Raw genomic sequence first — 19720 nt, 5'->3', positions numbered from 1 at the left:
AATAGGAGAATAGTAGTCCATAGTGTCAAATTTAATGATAGTAAGTAGTGCATTAAGATTTGTTTTATATTCAAACCATTCGATATAAAATGATGATTTAATAACGCAGTTAAATACTTAATAACAACAATATTCTAATGACAAACATAGGTACATTAAATAACTTAAAAAATTAATTGAAAAAAGAGCTCTTATATTATATAGATCACAATATATCAAAAAATATGACATCACTATGCCCTATAATCATAAAATCTTTACGAAAATATTAAGCTGTACTTTTTAGAAATAACCTTGCATATAAACTTAGCCGACAATAATCTAAATACCAAATTACTCTAAAAACATACATCAATATCACAGATCACAGAAATCCTAGTATTTAAAAATTATCTCTTTGTTGCAATTTCTTAAGTATAATACTACCTCAATTTGATCAACTGCTCCAGGATTAAAAAAAGTAAAATTTAATTAAATAAACCCAAATAAACATAGGTAAATTTCACTCTAAATCGAAAATAATGCCTTTCGTGTATTTTAAATAATAAGCTCTACCCAAATTTGAACTCAATAAATCACCTTGGAATAACTGTTGAAAAGAGACTCATCCGGAAAAAATATACTTAAAATAAAAGAAAACAATATAACTGACATTTTCTGCTCTATTTTAAAGTTCAAAGTTAGACACAAAAACAAAATGTTCACCAACAAAGTTATTTTACAAAATAAATATAATGTATAATGTGATGCTTATATGACTAGTTGCAATTTATTGTAAATCGATTAAAATAATATTTTCATTCAAATATATAGAAGTGATAATAGATTTTAATCAAAAATGATCAGAAAATAAACTGCAGAATATAAAAAATAAAATGAGGAGGTTTTAGTCGTTCTATTTTATAAAATTCGTTTTTTAAATGTAAGTAAATTATAAGACAAGTATACACGAAAATATGATATTGTGTTCAATTTAATACTATTAAATTATAGTATAAGGTGCTGTAACTAATAGATGTATATGCATACAAAATATATTGTAAAAATAAATTAATAATTTGTTTATAACTTTTATGAGTCATACATTAAACAGATGCTAATAAAATCCATATTAAGGCTCGTGAATGTTTGATGTTAAAGAAATAAAAGACTTCAGAGAACAAGAGAGTAGGTACTTAAAATTTCTTTACACAACACTAATTGATCAAACCATTGATAACAATGAAAAACAATATTTGATAATTTTTAAAATTATTTTATTAAACTATTAGGTAATTATGTGAAATATTTTACGAATATAAAATATTATTGAGTATGTTCATAATGATATAACAAAAGTATCTCAAATATTTATGTCGTAAAATGTTTTTCAATATTATGATTAACCTTAGTTCGAAAAAATCTTTTATGATATTATTATTTGAAATTTTCATTTATCGTTTATATGGGTACCTACATTACATTCTATATTTTGTATAACCATTCATGGAAAATATTTTAAGCTAACTGATTTAATCTTGTGTTTGATATTCTTCCTTTTTTATTACATTTCTAAAATATCGTTGAAAAGGAAGTTTTGAAAATGTTATCATATCATAAAAATAGGCAATATTTTCTACATATACATACATTATTATTTGAACTTTTAGTATTCCCATCAGTTTTCACACAAAAAACGTCATCCGCACATATTTTTAGGAATGTAATTCTGTTATTTTACTGTTGTAAATGATCAAACACATAAAGAAGTAATAACAAAGTAAATCAAAGTTATAAACTAAAAGTCAATATTTTCTAAATAATAATAATAAAAATAAATATACACATTTTACTTCATTGAACAACATACAATGTACCTACCTTGATATTAATTTTTTATTTTCTTATTATATAATGTAAACATTTCTGTGAAATGAATGAAAAGACTAATTTTAATAATAAAAGAACTTGAAAAGTGTTTTTTTTTTTTTAATAGGTAAAATTTATATTTACCGACATTTAAAAAAAAACCTTTTGTATTAATTCAAGTAGACGCACATTTATAGATCAAAGATAAAATAGTTTTGATTAATTAGTAAAGAAATATAGGTAAAATATTCTAAGCTATAATTTTTTTTCATAAGTAGTTGTCATAATACATATGGTTAGTTATTAGGTAATAACAATTCAAGAATTTTAAATTTTTATATATTATAATATTATTATAATTGTTCTCACTACTCGTTTCGATTTTTTCGTTAATAAGGTAGATAAGGTAGTAAGCATAATCATTTTTTTTTGTATATATTGATCATTAAATGAGGAATGTATTATGTATCTATTAAATTAATTATATCAGGACTTAAGCAAAATCTTACAGAAAACTCAAAAGTATACTCTTAATATCCAATAAATTAAAATGTAATTGATTATTGTTCATTCATTCATTCAAAAAAAATTACACTTGTTCATTATTTAAGACAATTATTATAAATTAATATATAAAATTATGTTATGAAATGTATTGCAATATTATAATGGGGTGTGATAATATATAAGTTTTAATAGTTAATTTTAATACAAAAATGTAAATTGAGTTACTAGTTTAAGATAATATTATAAACTTTTTTAAAAGAATACATTTTTAAATAAAAGTGGTATCAGACTTGTTTATGTAAGACTTGATCAATCGGTAAATAGCGTGACAAACATAAAAATGTTAACTGCTGCAATTTGTAGCAAATGATGTATTTATTTAATGTCTTCCGGTTTATAATTATAAATGTCATCTACCTTTTATGTATATTTGTTTTTTAATATAATTATACACATAGGATTGGTATAGAGTATAGACATACCTATATTACTAGATACTACAACTTTTTCATAAAAACTTATGTTTTTATTTAATCAGGAAGTATTTTACTTTTTTACGATGAAATTAATAATTATAAACTTTAATAATAGAATACCGTAACAGTAGGAATTTAGGACACGCTTACCACAAAGTCTATCAATACGTTCTCGTTTCTTTTCATCTTCTTCAGCTAGTTTAGCCGTAGACTTGACACCTTCACCCGACTTTTGCGATTTTTCCACAATCCCACACGCTCTTAGCACAAATGATGGTACCGTTTCTTGTTTCTCTTGTTTGGGTATCTCGACCAATGTCCAATATTGTGTTTCCAATCGTATAACTTCCTGTAAAAGAAAAAAAATTCACGTCCGGTAAAATAAACGGACAACGTAGGTATATTAATAAAACGAGTTTATTGAATTTAACCATGTAGTAATAATAATGTGTTGGACATAAAGTTGAGAAAATGTGTTAAGGTACATTGGTATAATGTTGTGATGGCGAGAAGAATGGTCTGTGATAAATAATTTAACTTTTGACAAAAGACAATAGAGTTTTAAAAAGTAGCCGAAACTTTCCGTTTAAAAGTAGTCAGTCATAGTTGTGTTTAGGTCATTTCTTGTCCATTATTTTATCACAAAAATATTTCATACTTGTGCGATTGTGCACGGTTAGAATGAAAAAGTAATAATAATATGATTACGTTTATAAAATGAAAAAAGTAGAGACTATATTATATACGTATATGTATATTTAGATATTATCAAAGTATATCAGTACACCACTCTGAACTAATAAATATAATGAATAAAAACGTATGATATTTTTAACCGACATTATTCTTATGAATATGTTTATAGAATATGCCATTTATGGTATTTTTTTTTTTTTATCAGTTATCTATACTGTATGTCATGATTGGTAAGATAGATATAAAATTAAATTTATATTATATTCCAATAAATTAAAAAGAAAAAAGAAAAGGAAAACCCGAAGTCAATATTATGATAGAATGCCATATCAGAATACCTATAACGGCGAGTTGAAATTTAATTTATACACCTAGTATGTATTTATGTAAAACAGTTTTAATTAATAGTTATCAATCAATAGATCTTAATGATTATGTTAGTAAAATAGTAGACAGTTCAATGAAAAAACTAAAACATGTATATTTACCTTTTTTTTAAAAAAAATAAAAAAATATTTGTGTGAAGCGCTTTGCGATTTGAAATGTTTAAATACAGGTTAAAATGTATTAATTAATTTAATTTTTATAATTATTCATTATAAATGTTTTGTTATAGTAGAACTATATAAAACAATATTTACCTATATACTAAATATAGATATTTTTTTCGTGTTGTGTAATAATAATTATTTTAAACAATATCGTATAACATAGTGTAAGATGTAACTTTTATTTTTTAATAATAGTATCTTACCTTAATCATGGCTTTCAGAAGATTGTACCTTTGGAAGACATTTCGTGTTGACTTACTCTCTGTGTACTTAGTCATTAGTGTAATGAGTGACTTTTTAGCCGTATCATAAGATTCCTCTAAACGAATTCGTACTGCTCTCAATCTTTCATTTGTTTCTATGACTTCTTCTTTAGTCTGACCACCTTAAAAAAATGATTTATCAATTATTGCTTATTAAATTCGTAGTTAAATTAGTTTCCCTTACTCTATATATTCTAGACACTCTTTTTTTTTTTTTTGAAAAAGTGCTATAAAAAAATCCTGAAAATTTAAGTATAATCTCGGAATATCCCAGTATTTAACCAAAATTAATTGAAATTTATTAAAAATTAAAGCCTTTATTTTTTAATAATATTTAAAAAATTTTAATGTTATTGAAATGTAAAATATTAAAAAATCTAAAATATTGTAAGATATGAAAAGAACAATAATGTCAATAAAATTTGTATTTGATAAAAAAAAAAAATATTGACTGTATTTACTATTCCCTCTAGAAAATGATTGGTATGCAAAAATACTTTAAAGATAATACTTTTATAACTCTGCTTTAATAAAAAATTACAAAATATGAGTTTTATAAAATTGTATTAATTTATAATTAATTTTATTATTATTTTTTTTTATTATATTTTAATTATTAATATTTTTTTTTCGTAGGTTTTCGTAGGTTTTAATCTGAAATTACTAATAACCATGACTTATGATATGTATCATGGTAAAGCGTGTAAAAAGGTTAATTGGACTATAGCTTTTAATCTGGGTTTACGCGGTATATACAGGGGTAGCCAATTCAGCCATATGATGTTCTCGTCATTGATAGAAGGGATTGACGTCTTTTTTATAAAATTAAAATTAACCTTTTTTTATAATAAATTTTATTTTATTTTTTGGTATTTATTTATAAAAAAATTATCAAATTAAATAAAATGTATCTATAAACATTTTGATTCTTGGTATCATTGTATTTATTTGAATAGCCTGTGAACATTTTTATGTTATCCACACTTGTTATATTTTAGTTAGACTATGCCAAAAATTATACACACTTATCAAAATTATTCAGAAGCAATTATTCGCCTTAACTTTTATTCATGGCAACAATGAGAATTTACGATGATTATAATTTATTTAATTTATAACGTTATTCCACGAGATTATTTTTGTAATTATGAAACCTAATTTGATAAATTATTTTTTATATACTTGTGGTAACTAGAAAGTTGTTTTAAACATTTTAACTAGGTACTATCTAAACATTGATGTTACTTTATTAAATTAAAATATGTGCAGTTACGTAGAATGAAAATTTCATTTTTATTTTAGATAAAATGTTGGTTTATGTTTTCATAAGTAATTTTAGAACATTAATTTGATTTATTTCGTTTTATTTATATTATAACATAACATAGCAATAAAAGTTATTTATATATTTAATTTTTGATAATAGTTAAAACTCAGAGTCTCGGAATAAAAAAATAAAAATATGCCATTCACAAAATGTGTCCATGATTTAGAATTTATAAATTGTGTTCAAATAATAGTATTATAAAATAAAAATTTTAAAAATTATCTTATCGGTGGGTATAACGATTCAGGATTAACACGATGAAAATCATATACATGTATCATATTCATATCAATATATAGTATTAAAAACTAATATAACTTAATTTATAAGAAAAAAAAATTATAGGATTTAAAAAGATTAATATACATCAACTGCGTAGGACCATATTTAAGTACAAAAAAAGTTATACATTAATTACGCTGGTGATACTGAAGTTGAAAAATAAACGATATAGTTTTGACATCATTTATTAGTACTTATATAATATATAATATTATAAATTTTTAGTGCAATCAATGTATACCTAATTAATTTGTGATAAATTTATTAGCTTAAAAAATTTATAGATTTAAGGCAGTCTAGAAAAATCGGCGTAATTGACAAACATCGTTTTTCGTACATTTATGACATTTTTTTTTTGTTTTTTTTATTGAGGAAAAGAGAGGTATCAATCCTTTTACTACCATACGTCACTAATATCATATTGTAATAATAATATTCTATAGTGTAACAAAAATCAGCAATGATTATCGTGTAGTGTAAAAGTTTTACCACAATATTAAAATGAAATCAACATTTTCATTATCCCCAGATCATGTTTTATTTTTGAAGCGGTTTAATAAACGTCACGGATATAATATGAATCTAGTCGATGATTTATAATTTTTGAATTATCTAATTATTATTGTTGTTTGTTGAACAGCGTTTTGTAATGGCAGTGTTGCATTTGTTTATATATTTGGAGTCGAACTTTTTTGTTTTTTTAACTAGGTACCTACGGTTTACCAGCCAAACCTAACCAAAGGGGAGCCCTTTATTTAATTTTTTTTTATAACTATCATAGACTATTTTTAAAATTTGTGTGGTAATACTGGTAATACTTGGAGAGAAAAAATGAAAAAAAATTGTATGGGATAGAGGATTAGTTTAACCGACATTCATCCTTAACTGTATGAAAAAAATATATTTCTGAATTAATGTATGCACGATGTACGCATGTTATTGGAAAAATTTTAACAAGCCCATTTTATAGTGATTGCAATCGATACAAAAAAATCGTTTTTTGTACCATCACCATTCACCCGTTTAAAAGGTTAATTTGTATAAAAAAAATCCCATAATATGGTATAGACAAGGAGGTAATCGTATCAGAAAACATGTAAGTATGCGTAGGTATCACAGAATATTATAATTTAAAATTAATTATTAATTATAAGATAATAATTTTGTCATCAATTAAGTACAGCAATAATAGTACGTCTAACCTAAACTAACGCTTGAAACCAACACAAATTACTGGTGATATATTATTGATTTGTTTATCTTATTCACGTTACTTATTAGTGTAAATAATGTTATACTAATATCTCACTTGACATACTATTTCGAAATGATTATTCTTTTTATTGCCATCATCGTTGTCGTTGAAACTGTCATCAACTTTAGATATAAAACTAATTATAATCAATAGTGTCATTATTTAATTCTACTTATGTTTGGTTACTACTTATTACTCATTTGGTATACAGATCAACGCAGTAATAGTGCACAAGATAATACTGATTTCCACGGAGGAATTCATCACCTGTCTACTTCAACACAATTTAATGGAGTTTGTCTATCGGTTCGACGGACAAGGGCAAAAACGAGGAGAGGAGGAAATATTTTGATCGACATTCGACCGAGTCAATAAAGTGCTACTGGAACTGGAGCCAAAGAGTTTAACGGGACGCGACACGGAACCTATCATTGTGACGTACTTGTATTACGGTTGACGGGTGTCGGAACGCATACGTCAACGGCGGCGGTAGCGGCGTTTGCGTCGAATAATTTGAAATTCTGCAGAAAACAATTCCGGAGCCGTCGTGCGAGAAAATGAAATACATTCGTAAAATAAATATCCGAGGAGAATAAAAAAATAAACCGGAACGTTCAACTCGACGGAATGAGAAAAATACATTTTTGAGATCGTTTTCCCCCTAAACGACACGTATTATATCACGTGACACGTACATAATATTACAATATAATACATTAGTGTACAATGTATAATAAATATATATTATACATTTATGCTCGTGGTCCAGTGTCTAGTGTATTATACGATAGCGAGTCTTTGGGTAGCGACTGCTTTTGAAACAACTATTGTTACGATCGAGTTAATTTTATAATATTTAGTTCAATATAAACGTGTGACTCGTGATTAAACAATATTAGAGCTGACAGGGATTTACGAAAAATGTGACAATTGAGCACAAGGAATGCAATATATAATCTTAGCCGTGTTACTCTGACCTGGAAAAAATAAAACTAGTATATAGAGCACACAATTAAAAATAAAAAGCGAAGTTAGCTGTTGGTATCACAGAATTCTGTTTTTTTTCTATTGTTAACAGCGAGATTTTCAACATTAACTCTAAGTATAAATCCTGTACACTTAAACCTACAAATAAATGAGAAATACATTTAACCTTCAGTATACGAAACAAATATAGTGAGTATTAAATTGTACTGGACTCTGACGTATCTCCTGATTTGTAAGTTTAATGTTCTATTGTTGTGTTGGTGGTTCTATTTGGCAGAGTTTCATTTTACAATTTTTGGAACAAATATCAGGTGATTGTGTTTTAAACTTTTCGGCTTGCTAGTAACTACAAATTAGCCTATAAATTAGCAATATTAGTGCTCTCTACTTTATTAATTAAATTAGCGTATACAATTTTTAAATTAAATCACAGTGCAATACAATTGTAAATAAATGTAATCCAAGACGCATTACAATAATTGCTTACCTATTCGTAGCTAGAATTATTTTTTCCTCACGTGGAGCATTCCAAACGTGAGCTCACGCACACACACACTCTCTCTCTCTCTCAAATACATCGTATACATATGCATGCTTATATTTACATACGTAATATATAATTTATATAGCTAGCGATTATTGCATTATAACTGTTAGCAAACGGTTGGACGGTTTGCACTGTCGGTGACGAATTGTTTCATTTTCGCTTCTATACATAAAATTAATACACGAATAAACGGCAGGCTAAAGCGGCTATTATAATTAATTATTAATTTCCGAAATTATTCCTAATGCGCTGAAAATGCTTGTTAAACTCTGCATAATATGTTGAAACTTAAAAAAAGACGTGTTTAAATTTAAATATTTTCATTTTTTAAGGCATTACGCTCTGGGTTTGGATAAAAACTTTATCAGTAAAGCAAGAAAAGTACCTCTGACGAAAAAACACGTTCATAAAATTTAATAATTCAAGAGTTTAAACGTTTGTTATTATTTTTAACTAATATTCGAGGCGGGAAAAGTTTAAAAGTATTTTATAATGATCTCTCACTTCCCTTCGTCTCCAGTCAATTATACACTCAGTCGCTCTTTCTCTGTTACGAGGTCAAGGCTATAAAAAATTCTGTGACGTTCATATTTTATACTTATAATAATAACATAAATAATATATTACTAGTAATAGAATAATATTATTTCACGTACACAGCTGCGCGCGTATACGATATTAGCTGAGGGGGAATCATCACGACTGATCATATAATATAATATTATATAATATTAAATGAAATTGAATACAATCAATATTTTGAAAGACCGAACTTCATCGTCGTCAGTGTGATACAACGAAATCGGAAGTACGGATGGTTAAACATGGCTGTACGCCTTACTGGTACGATATTAGTATTGTTGCCGCTCGACCACTATGTATTAAGTTTTGCCTATGCAGATCGCCGTCGTCCAGTGAGGGATGGTTAATAGCAAAAAATACAAATCTCTACATCATTACTACACTTTTAGTGTATTATTTAATATCGTTGATTTTAGGTAGGAAACGTAACCACGTACAAACACAAAAAAAAAAATTCATGGTTGTCGTCTCTGGCAGACTTATAGAAGGACCTATGGGAGTTTTCTTTTTTTCTGGGCACGGTCAGCGGTTTTTGGAAGGACGGTCAAACTCCGCGGGGAACGGCCTCCGAAACGACCAACGACGGTAATGGTATCGATTTTCACGTCAAACGCGTTCCGACGAGTGTATTCGTCTTTTGGCTTTTGTCCTTTTCGCTACCACCACAGCTGCCGAAACCAATTGCTCATGCGAAACGCGTTGAAACGGCCCAAAGTTATATTGGCCGAGCGCGATGTGAGTAGGAACAATCGCAATAGTCGAGTGCCGGTCGCGTGTGTTCTTCGTAACGTGTTAATATGTATTATTAATAATGCGATTCTTACATTGTTATATCAAATTTAAGTTTTATTGTGATGGAGTAATGAAGATATATACCCATCGCTCTTCAAACGATTCAATCGAGTATAGTATCGAAAATCTAAATTGGGTAATTTTTACCATAAAAAAGTAAATTTAAAAAATTAGAAAAATTTAAAACCTATTAAATAAAAACCATTACTTATTTTAAACCGTTTTTATTTGAATATTTTATTTTATACGTGTGCCAATAAACGTTCTTACTCAATTGTTTTTGATACATCACGTTCTATATTATATTTCATACATCCTTAATATTTTTACGTCATGTTGTTATTTTGGTTTACTATAGTCGGAGTATAACCGATATTTTGTGAAACCAATATAAAATAAATTATTTTTTTTTTTATATAAAAAGTTTGTATTCATTTTATGTGTTATTTTTCTTCGTTGAAGTTAAAGTAAATTATTTGAAAATTCTCGGGAAAATAGGATACCACCAAAATGCTTTATAATAAAAAAAATGTGATGATAATTATAAAGACTGATCAATAAAATAATAATAAACGCTTCAATGTTATACTGAAATATTTGTTTGCTATTTTTATGAACGAATTTTTTAATTTTAATGAAAATCATAAAATATTATGTTATTTTGTAATAAAATATTGTTCATAATTTTTAAGAATATTTTAATTTATTATGTATCTTCTAAAAATTTACATGGATGTATTTAATACATTATAGATTTTAATAAATAATTTTTGTTACACGAATATCACTATTAAATTAATACGAAATCAAGGAGAAAACATACTATAATATTCTTTCTAACTTTCAAACGGTAATACAAAAACAATTAATATTACTTAAAGAGTACAGGTAAAACGAAAATTAAATACCTATGTAAGTTGTTTAGAAATTCGACTAATTAATAATGATGTTAGTATAACATTATTATTAATACACAACTATATAATACATTTTAATCGATTTTTTTCATTGTATTTTACAAGTTTCAATGTGAATTTGATTTATAATTTTGTATTAGAACTTAAAAACTATTAAACAATATTATTATTGTTATAATTGAATATTGATCAACAACAAAATTTTTATTTTTTTTGTTACATCTTACCATTTTTAAGATGGAATATTTTAATTCATTGTTGGATTGTGGAACTGATAGTTGCTATTACAGTATTTACTTATAATCATTCGATTATCTCATAGTACCCTTAATAACGACTTCGTAATAACTAATACTGTATACATAAATATAGAAAATGAATTATATCATTTATATCAAAGAATATGAAAGATATTAAAGAAAATATCGTTTTTTTTTTTTTTGGTTATATGGCAATTCGATCTTGTTTATGGTCCTGCATTTCCCAGATTTTTATTTATGTCCCTCTTGTAGATTTTCAAAAATCATGTCTTTCCTTATAAATTTAGAACCTAACAGTTTTTAATAAGTATTTATTTACTTTTAATCAAAATTCATCAAGTTTTGAATTTATTCTTAAAACTTACAAAATATGTTACGTTTTTGTTAGGTAGCACATCACAAACAACTAATCAACATTTATTAAAACAAAGTCATATTTATAACTTTCTTAAAATAACTCTAAAATAAAAAGCTCTATTTTTAAGCTTATATAAAGTTTCATTAATTTTATATTCAAATTACTTAGAACTTTTTCTTAGTGATAATATAAATTAAATTAAATATTATCAGCAATAAAATATAATAATATTAGATTATTTTATATAAATCTGTAACTTAAATAATTACATTAACATTATTTTATTTGTTTATCGATCCTGCTTGTTTAGCAAAAACAAATTGTAGTTTTTTTATGTAAGTAGTTTTATAATAAACCATATCTTATCAGTAATTAATTATAAACATTTGGTTTTATTATTTATTTAAATCAAGACATTACTGTTAATTTATAGAAATTACCGATGTATACAACAAAAATAATCATATTAATGTTATATTATATACTATTTATTTTAAATTTATTATCTAGAAATTGTTTTTAAATCATGTATTCAAGAATTTGTAGAAAATGTAAGCTAAAAAGTTGTGTAAATAATTTATTTAAGATTTCATTATTTTTTATGATATAGTTGGAAATTGTTAGCTTGCGGTTGTTTATTTATAAATTAGTCAAATTCCTTTATAACATGTTAAAGCCCTTGTTAATTTTAAAATATGAAGATATTAAATGATGTAATATTATTAAAAATATATTAAATAACTTAAATAACCTAAGAATATTAGTAAATATTTATACATTTATATAAATATTTACTAATATATATTTTTTTAATAACAAGTAAAATTTATATTTGTTTAGTTTTTTTTTTTTTAAATGTCTTACGGTATTTAATAAATAATAATTTTATTTCATGAAATACACTGTGTAACATTTATATTATTTTAAAGTTTTTTTACACTTCTAATTGTTTTTTAGTTCAGCGTTTACATAGAAATACGTTTAATGCTCATTAATACTCAGTAGCCGTTTGGAACTTTATTAAAATATTTTATTTAACACAATTATGTCACTGACAATGTTAAAAAATAATTCAAGTGAGTAAAAATATGTTTTTGATAGGCCGTAATTGCAATGCTCAACGATGTGTAATTTAACCAGAGCAGCTAATTATATAATACATTGATTAGAGGTATTCAGTTAAACCGGAGAATGCAGATACACGAGATGGACGTATTTCAGTAGACAGTTTGTAATCTTGTGTTTATTATTATGGCAAGGAAAATTTTGTTTTACAAGCGCAGTTCTCTTAGATAGCTTCCCATTTCCCGTTGGTTATCTACGCGTTTATTTGCTACGAAAAAAGAAATCGGTGAATTTTTCGTTGCCAAAAATGCAATTTAACCGACGTCCACTGTAAGTTTGAATCGTAAGTGTAAATAGCGCGCATATATTGGTCTGTTTCTACTGTATCATAATAATTAGTTTTGTAACTTACTAGCAGTGCCTTCGTCCTTGACGTCTTGTACTATTCGTCTGACACTCTGAGTAAACTTGCCCACTATGTTCGAACCAGCTGAAACAAAATAAAAGCCATGTACAACATTAACATATCATGTAATAATATATAATATAAGATACATAATATTACGTATATAACATTACATTTAAAAATCACTTTGTTGTTAGTTCGGAATTCGTGCATGTTCAACTAATAAACATCGTTATTAAACATTTTAATGTTGTACTATATAATATGCGAGATGCCTACCTATTTTACGTTCGAAAATGCAAAAGACTGTAACATATATTCGTAAAACAAACTTATGCAATTTAAACAATTTACAATGAAATGTATTAAGTTACAGTAATAATAGTTATAGTCATGTGCTGTATGCCTAAATGGTTTATGACTTTGTTTTTTTATTTTTATTAGAAACGTTAAATAATATTTTATTTTTATAAACAGGGTTTAATGAAAAATGGTTTTCCGAAAACGTTATTACTATAATTTGTGTATAGTTAGGTATAATACACATAATTACTCAAGTATTTTTATTTACGAATATATTATATAAGTATAAAATATTAACTTATTTCATGAAATTATATAATCATAAACCTTTTGTTTTACAGAAAATGTAATTTACTTTATTCAAAAGAAATCCAAGTTCAACTGTCATAAACATTTGTATTATAGGACGAAAAAACGAATTTTAAGGAGTTTAATTATAAGTCTTTTAAAATATTAAAATATAATAAATTAACATCAAGATTTGTGTTAGAAGATAATTTGGATTTATTAAAAAAATTTTTTTTTTTAGTTTTTCCGTTGAAACTATACTTAGGTACTTATATTATTTAAGTATTTTTGTTCTTCAGTTTATATTTTGTAGTTGTGAATTGTTAAACTAAAAGTCTACTTTTATATGGTTAATTTTTAAATTTATAATTGTACTTTAGGCTGATCTACATAGGGTGATTCACTTAGTATGCTCGCTTCTCTTTAGTTTAATTCATCAAGAATTATTGTTTGTTCTTTTTTTTGTATATGTTCAGATAGCAAGTTTTTTTTATACCATATAAGAAATGTTCTTTAGAATTTACATTCGAAAGAAAATATTTTAGATAGATAAATTTTGATTGAGAATTCTTAACTAGATATATTTTTAGAAAATAATTTTGTACTAAAGATAATAATCCTTAATACTTTTACATCAAGTATACTGTACAATAATATAATATGTATTATTTAGCATAGTAGGTTTTAATTATGATATACTTAGAACATTGTAAAAGTTATAATTTAATAACTCAGATTACTAAACTATTCGTTTGAATTTTGATCTATGTATATCAAAAGTGTTTAACAAATCATATGCTTAACGATTTATAATAAAAAAGTGGATTTTAGTTGAAAAAGGTTTGAAATTTGAATCGCCACACAACACTCCTTTATGTACTTATAGTATAAAAATGTTTGAATGTGTAAAATATGAAAAATAAGATTTCAAAATATAGCTTTTAAGTAAACTATTTTATAAGAATCATCCAAAGAAAAACATGTCTAGTGAATTATCTTGTAGATGTGCTAAAATAAACTAAAAATTAAAAAACTATAACGATAAGAATCACGCAATATTTTATATTATCTAAGTTGTCTTTTAAATATATAATTTATATTATAATTTACTTTCTACTTATGTATTATAATAGACGCTATGCTCAGAATTTATTGATATTGAGTGCATTCGGTTTAATACTTCTTTAGGAGTAGAAAGGAATAGTTATATTTTAAAAAACGTTTACGATGAGTTTATATTTAATAGTCTCTTTGATCTAAAGTACCTATATTATTATTACATAATGCAAAAAGATGATTCTGAGGAAATTTTGTACTTTAAGTAGTTCTGTTAGGCTTAAATATTTTTGTTGGTAATCAATAGAAAATGTTTTGATTTAAAAATCAATTATAAACATAATATTAAATATACGTTTCGAATAGAATAATATTTACATTTTTATTTATTTTAACCATGTTTTTGTTATACTTATTCTATTGGTTTTGATTCTTGAATAGAATAGTTTTTTAAAATCATTACAAATACCATTTATTTATATTTATAGTGTTTTATTAAATGTATAGTTTATACCTAGTTTTAGATGGTTTAGTATAACCATGGTATATGGTTGAATATTTAAAAATGTAGAAGTGACTTTTTATCGCCATATTATATACTCTTGTTTTTCTTAAGGGTTTTTTATTGTTGTTTTTTCTTTTTACTGTTATTATATTGCTAAATACATTTAATGTATATTTATTATTAAAGTTAAGTAAAATATAACATATATATAAATTTAATTTTAGTGTGTTAATATTACCTAATAATGTATGTACTTTATGATGACCAATATAGTAAGAATAACGGCGTAAATTGGTCATTACAGAATTTAAGTATACTTATACATCTATATAATTTATATGTTATACTTAAACAGTTATGGTAAGGAATAGGAGTAGGGGTTATCTTTAGTTCGAAAGAAATAATTTTTAAATAATATATTATTTTTTTCTTATAGAAGATTGGTAGATAATGCAAAATTCTTATTTTAAAATAATTTGCAACGTGTTTTTTATTTTTATTTTTATTTTTTTTTTGATAAACAATTTGTTTTTCTAAAATAAATGTGTTAAAATTATGCAACTCAAAATTTCAAATATAAATTTTATAATTTTCATATAATACAATGATAGGAAAATATAGTTTATTATTATAATAGTTTTGAAATTAAGACGTTTTGGAATAAGGTTTTACCTTTTACGTTTAGACTTCAGAAGATAATAGTTGTTTTTTTTTTTAAATACACATATTATTTTATTATAATCATATTATAATGGTCATTCATTTGAAGGCGATTTGTATAGGCTACTGTGATATATTTTTAGATATAGGTGGGTTTTATACGTTAAATTGCAAAATTTAGTATATTTTTAGAAAAGACAAAAGAATATTTGTTTATAGGTTTATATATACAAATTATAACTATAATAACCATAGTTTTTCTTTAATATTATATTTTATATATCTACTAGAAACGTTATTTAGATATTGAACTAATTGTAATAAAAATAAATAAATTTAATATTTTATTGTAAATGATTATAATTTATCATGATAATTATTTATATGTATATGCTTATTCTATCAAGAAAAACTTTCAGAATTGTATCAACGTATGCAATTGAAGAATAATCATACAATGAATTATGTATAAATATTAATAATTGTTAAACTTTTCAAGACTGTCAGTTTTTATAAAAATCCTGTTGTTAAGAATTTATGTAATCTAAGTGTTTTTAAAATTTTAATACGTTAATTAATTACTTAATTGATCGGATAAGTACTGGTATATACGTATTTAAATTTTAATCATCCAACACCTTAAACGTGAATAAAATAATGTATTTCATCTCAGTAAAATGTAAGGAACGTTAGGAACTGCTTTTAACTAATTACTTTGACATTAAGATATATTATAAAATATAATACTTAGACACTTTCAAACATTATAATATAGTTAGACAATTGAAATTATTATTATATGCATATCAAATTATTATTTTGTGTTACTCGCAAAAATGCAATTAGATATTAAGTTATTTAAAAGTTAATGGAATTTTTAATTTTCCACATAATATAGATTAAAATTTAAAATGTTTATGAAAGTTAGAATTCGTTTTCTATATTTTAAAAATATTCAATTCAAACGTAATTAAAAATATTATTATTCTTATGGTTAAAAATGGTTCAACGATTAACGTTAAACGCCCACATACGTATATTATGGTATAACACGTATCTATATAGTATAAAATGGTCACGAGGTTTTTAGAAGGGTTACACACTTTATACGTGATTACTGGATTCATTGTTGGCTTAATACCCCGTCACGTGTTGAGCGTGCGACGAAGAAACGTTTCACGGATTTACGTAAAACGCTGAATACGAGCCACATGTATACATATAGCCTTTTGGGTTTAAACGCTAACATGTAAGTTGTCGAATGGCCAAATGGTTTCTACAACTATGCAAGAGCCATTAATTACCGCCAAGGATGTAGGTACTTTCTATAAAACACGATAAAGTTTGTAGTCGCGTTACCGGTTTCACATTATATTATGTAGATGATGAAATATAAACATCAATTACACATTTATACCTACAATAATTATATTAATATGCACGAATGCGCGATTTGTAAATAATTTAAATTTTATGGATTAATGAAAATCAGTGAAATCATGGCAACCAAATAATAGAGCCAATAATAAACACGTTTATGAGGTACAACGTATAAAAATATATTATCATCATATTATATAGTAATTAAAAGCAGTTATTTGTTGTGTTAATCGATATTTTTCATAATGTACAATCGCAATAATAATATCATTTAATTTTCACGATATCGATTTACTTGGTTCTTTTGTTGGGTTAAGTAAAAACGTACTGTTGTTAGTTTTCACCTCTTACCGAGAAAGTGTTTTACTGAATAAATTATAATTAGCCCAACACGGCGGTCCTGCCCGGCCATTAAAAATTATTATATATATATATATATCACGTATATATCGAACGGGGTAATTATTATTGCAAACGGTTTTCGACAATTTAATGGTTAAATCACTCTCCGTGACACCGCGAGTTTTCATTAGTAGTGGGCAATTTTCACCAGGCCGTACTCGTTGTTCGTTTGTAGATTCTGATGAAAAATTAAGGCGTATTTCTTGCCGTAATTAATGGCTTTTATTTTGCCATTCGGAACCTTAGATTTTATGTCCTCACCCGACCTGAAGTCAATTTGAGTATTGAAATTCGTACAATTATACCTAAATCCACAACGTTTTATTTCAGACCATTGAAGGCTACAGAAATATATTATAAATTATAATTTATTATACATCTGTGGATAAAGTTAATTATTCAATTAAATTTTAAATAACTCCGCACTGTTGAAATAAAAATGATTTTATCTCGGCCTTCTCGTTGGATACAGGTAGATAGGTACTAATAACACCTTTCCGTTGTGCCTTTATTACAGATATACGCATATGCATATTGTATAATTTACTTATTTAAATATACATTTTTTATTTTACACACAGTATCGGTTTTGAGCGTATGTCATAATATAATTCACTGTCGAAGTAATTGTTACAATCCAATGTGAATACATGATATTATTTTTATCGTTTTATTCCTATTGCATTACTTGTCCACGATTCTCACGCATTGCAGAATGTTATTTCAAAGCCTTTGCGACGACACGAGTGCGTCTTATTTGTCATATAACATGTACACTGTACAGCGTACATTGTACACGCAAAGGTCATTTACTAGTATTGCACGATTACGTACATGACTAGTACGGCGTGCGTTAAGAATATATAAAAACGCTTGCGAGAAAAAAAATTGTCTCCGTCAACATTGTGAGCAGATGCCTTCCGTATTTTTATATTCGTACGTTCGAGAATATCTCTGCATAAGCGCACTAGAAACGATTACATATCGGTCTCGGCCGAGTCTTGAAACTCGTTCAATGGTACTGTTTACGGATACATTGCACGAATATACTTATTGTTGGATTACTCTGGGACCATATGTATATATATATATCATAAACTATATTTATCACAAAACGACCTGACCAAAGGACAAAAAAATTCTAACCAGACTATTCAGATCACTTTGATATAGTATTGAATAATACAATAAATTGTTATTCCACTTATTCGTGAGTATTTTAAACTTTTTTACACCTACATTACATCTCTTCATTTCTAATGATCTTGAATAATCTGTTTTTTTTTCGCTTTACTAATATTTTAATTTTTACATATTATGTATAATATCAATCGATCGATGATTTTCTACAAATCAATAAATAACTGAAAATTTAAATCCTACTTTAAGAAATATGAAATTCCGAAGATCAAACATAGATATAGTTGGCACCCTATTGTTCATATATTTTTTAAATAAACGTGAGCGAAAGTAAAAAACTAGATACACAAACTGATCAATCAATACTACATGAAAAAAACTAATTTTTATGTCTTGAAAAATAAAAATAGTAACGTGATGTATAATTTAACATAAGTGGTTAAAGTAATTAAATAATTATAAGACAATTTACTTGTCATTAAAATTCTAATAAATTGTACACTTTTAAACCATTCAAATTCTTAAAAAATTAACATTTTAATCAATAATTGGATTTTAAAATCCTTAAGTATCATTGTCATGACCAATTTTTCATGTATAGTCAAATTTAATTTCACGCGAAATTTTGACGGAAAAAAAAATCATTACAGTTTGGATGAATTTCAATTGGTGGAAAGGAGGTAGTATTTTTAAACCAGGAGTATCCTGGGGCTATGTATTTATACAGAGAATTATGGGCAAAAACCTCTACTCGTAGATCTTGGTCCTGCTAACTTATTAAGATTAGCGCGAGGAAAAAAAATTAGTTAAAAAAAAATAAAGAGACGAGAAATGAAATGCATTTTTCATAATAATAATGTAATAATA

The 19720-nt window shown here is 25.3% G+C and overlaps 1 protein-coding gene across 2 annotated transcripts in view; it reads right to left on the bottom strand.

The window, feature by feature from the left end:
* The window catches only part of LOC114129045 (uncharacterized), a 147532-nt gene that overhangs the window by 10593 nt on the left and 117219 nt on the right, over nucleotides 1-19720 (bottom strand). For both annotated transcript variants that reach the window (XM_050198984.1, XM_050198983.1), the window contains exons 3-5: nucleotides 13126-13203; nucleotides 4282-4463; nucleotides 2982-3180 (exon numbers count right to left, since the gene is read on the bottom strand). In XM_050198984.1, coding sequence (XP_050054941.1) covers nucleotides 2982-3180; nucleotides 4282-4463; nucleotides 13126-13203 — 459 coding nt within the window. The remainder of the gene's footprint in view (nucleotides 1-2981; nucleotides 3181-4281; nucleotides 4464-13125; nucleotides 13204-19720) is intronic.

Source organism: Aphis gossypii, chromosome 2 (genome assembly GCF_020184175.1).
Source record: "Aphis gossypii isolate Hap1 chromosome 2, ASM2018417v2, whole genome shotgun sequence".
NCBI lineage: Eukaryota > Metazoa > Arthropoda > Insecta > Hemiptera > Aphididae > Aphis > Aphis gossypii.
This window is presented reverse-complemented; position numbering and strand designations above follow the sequence as displayed.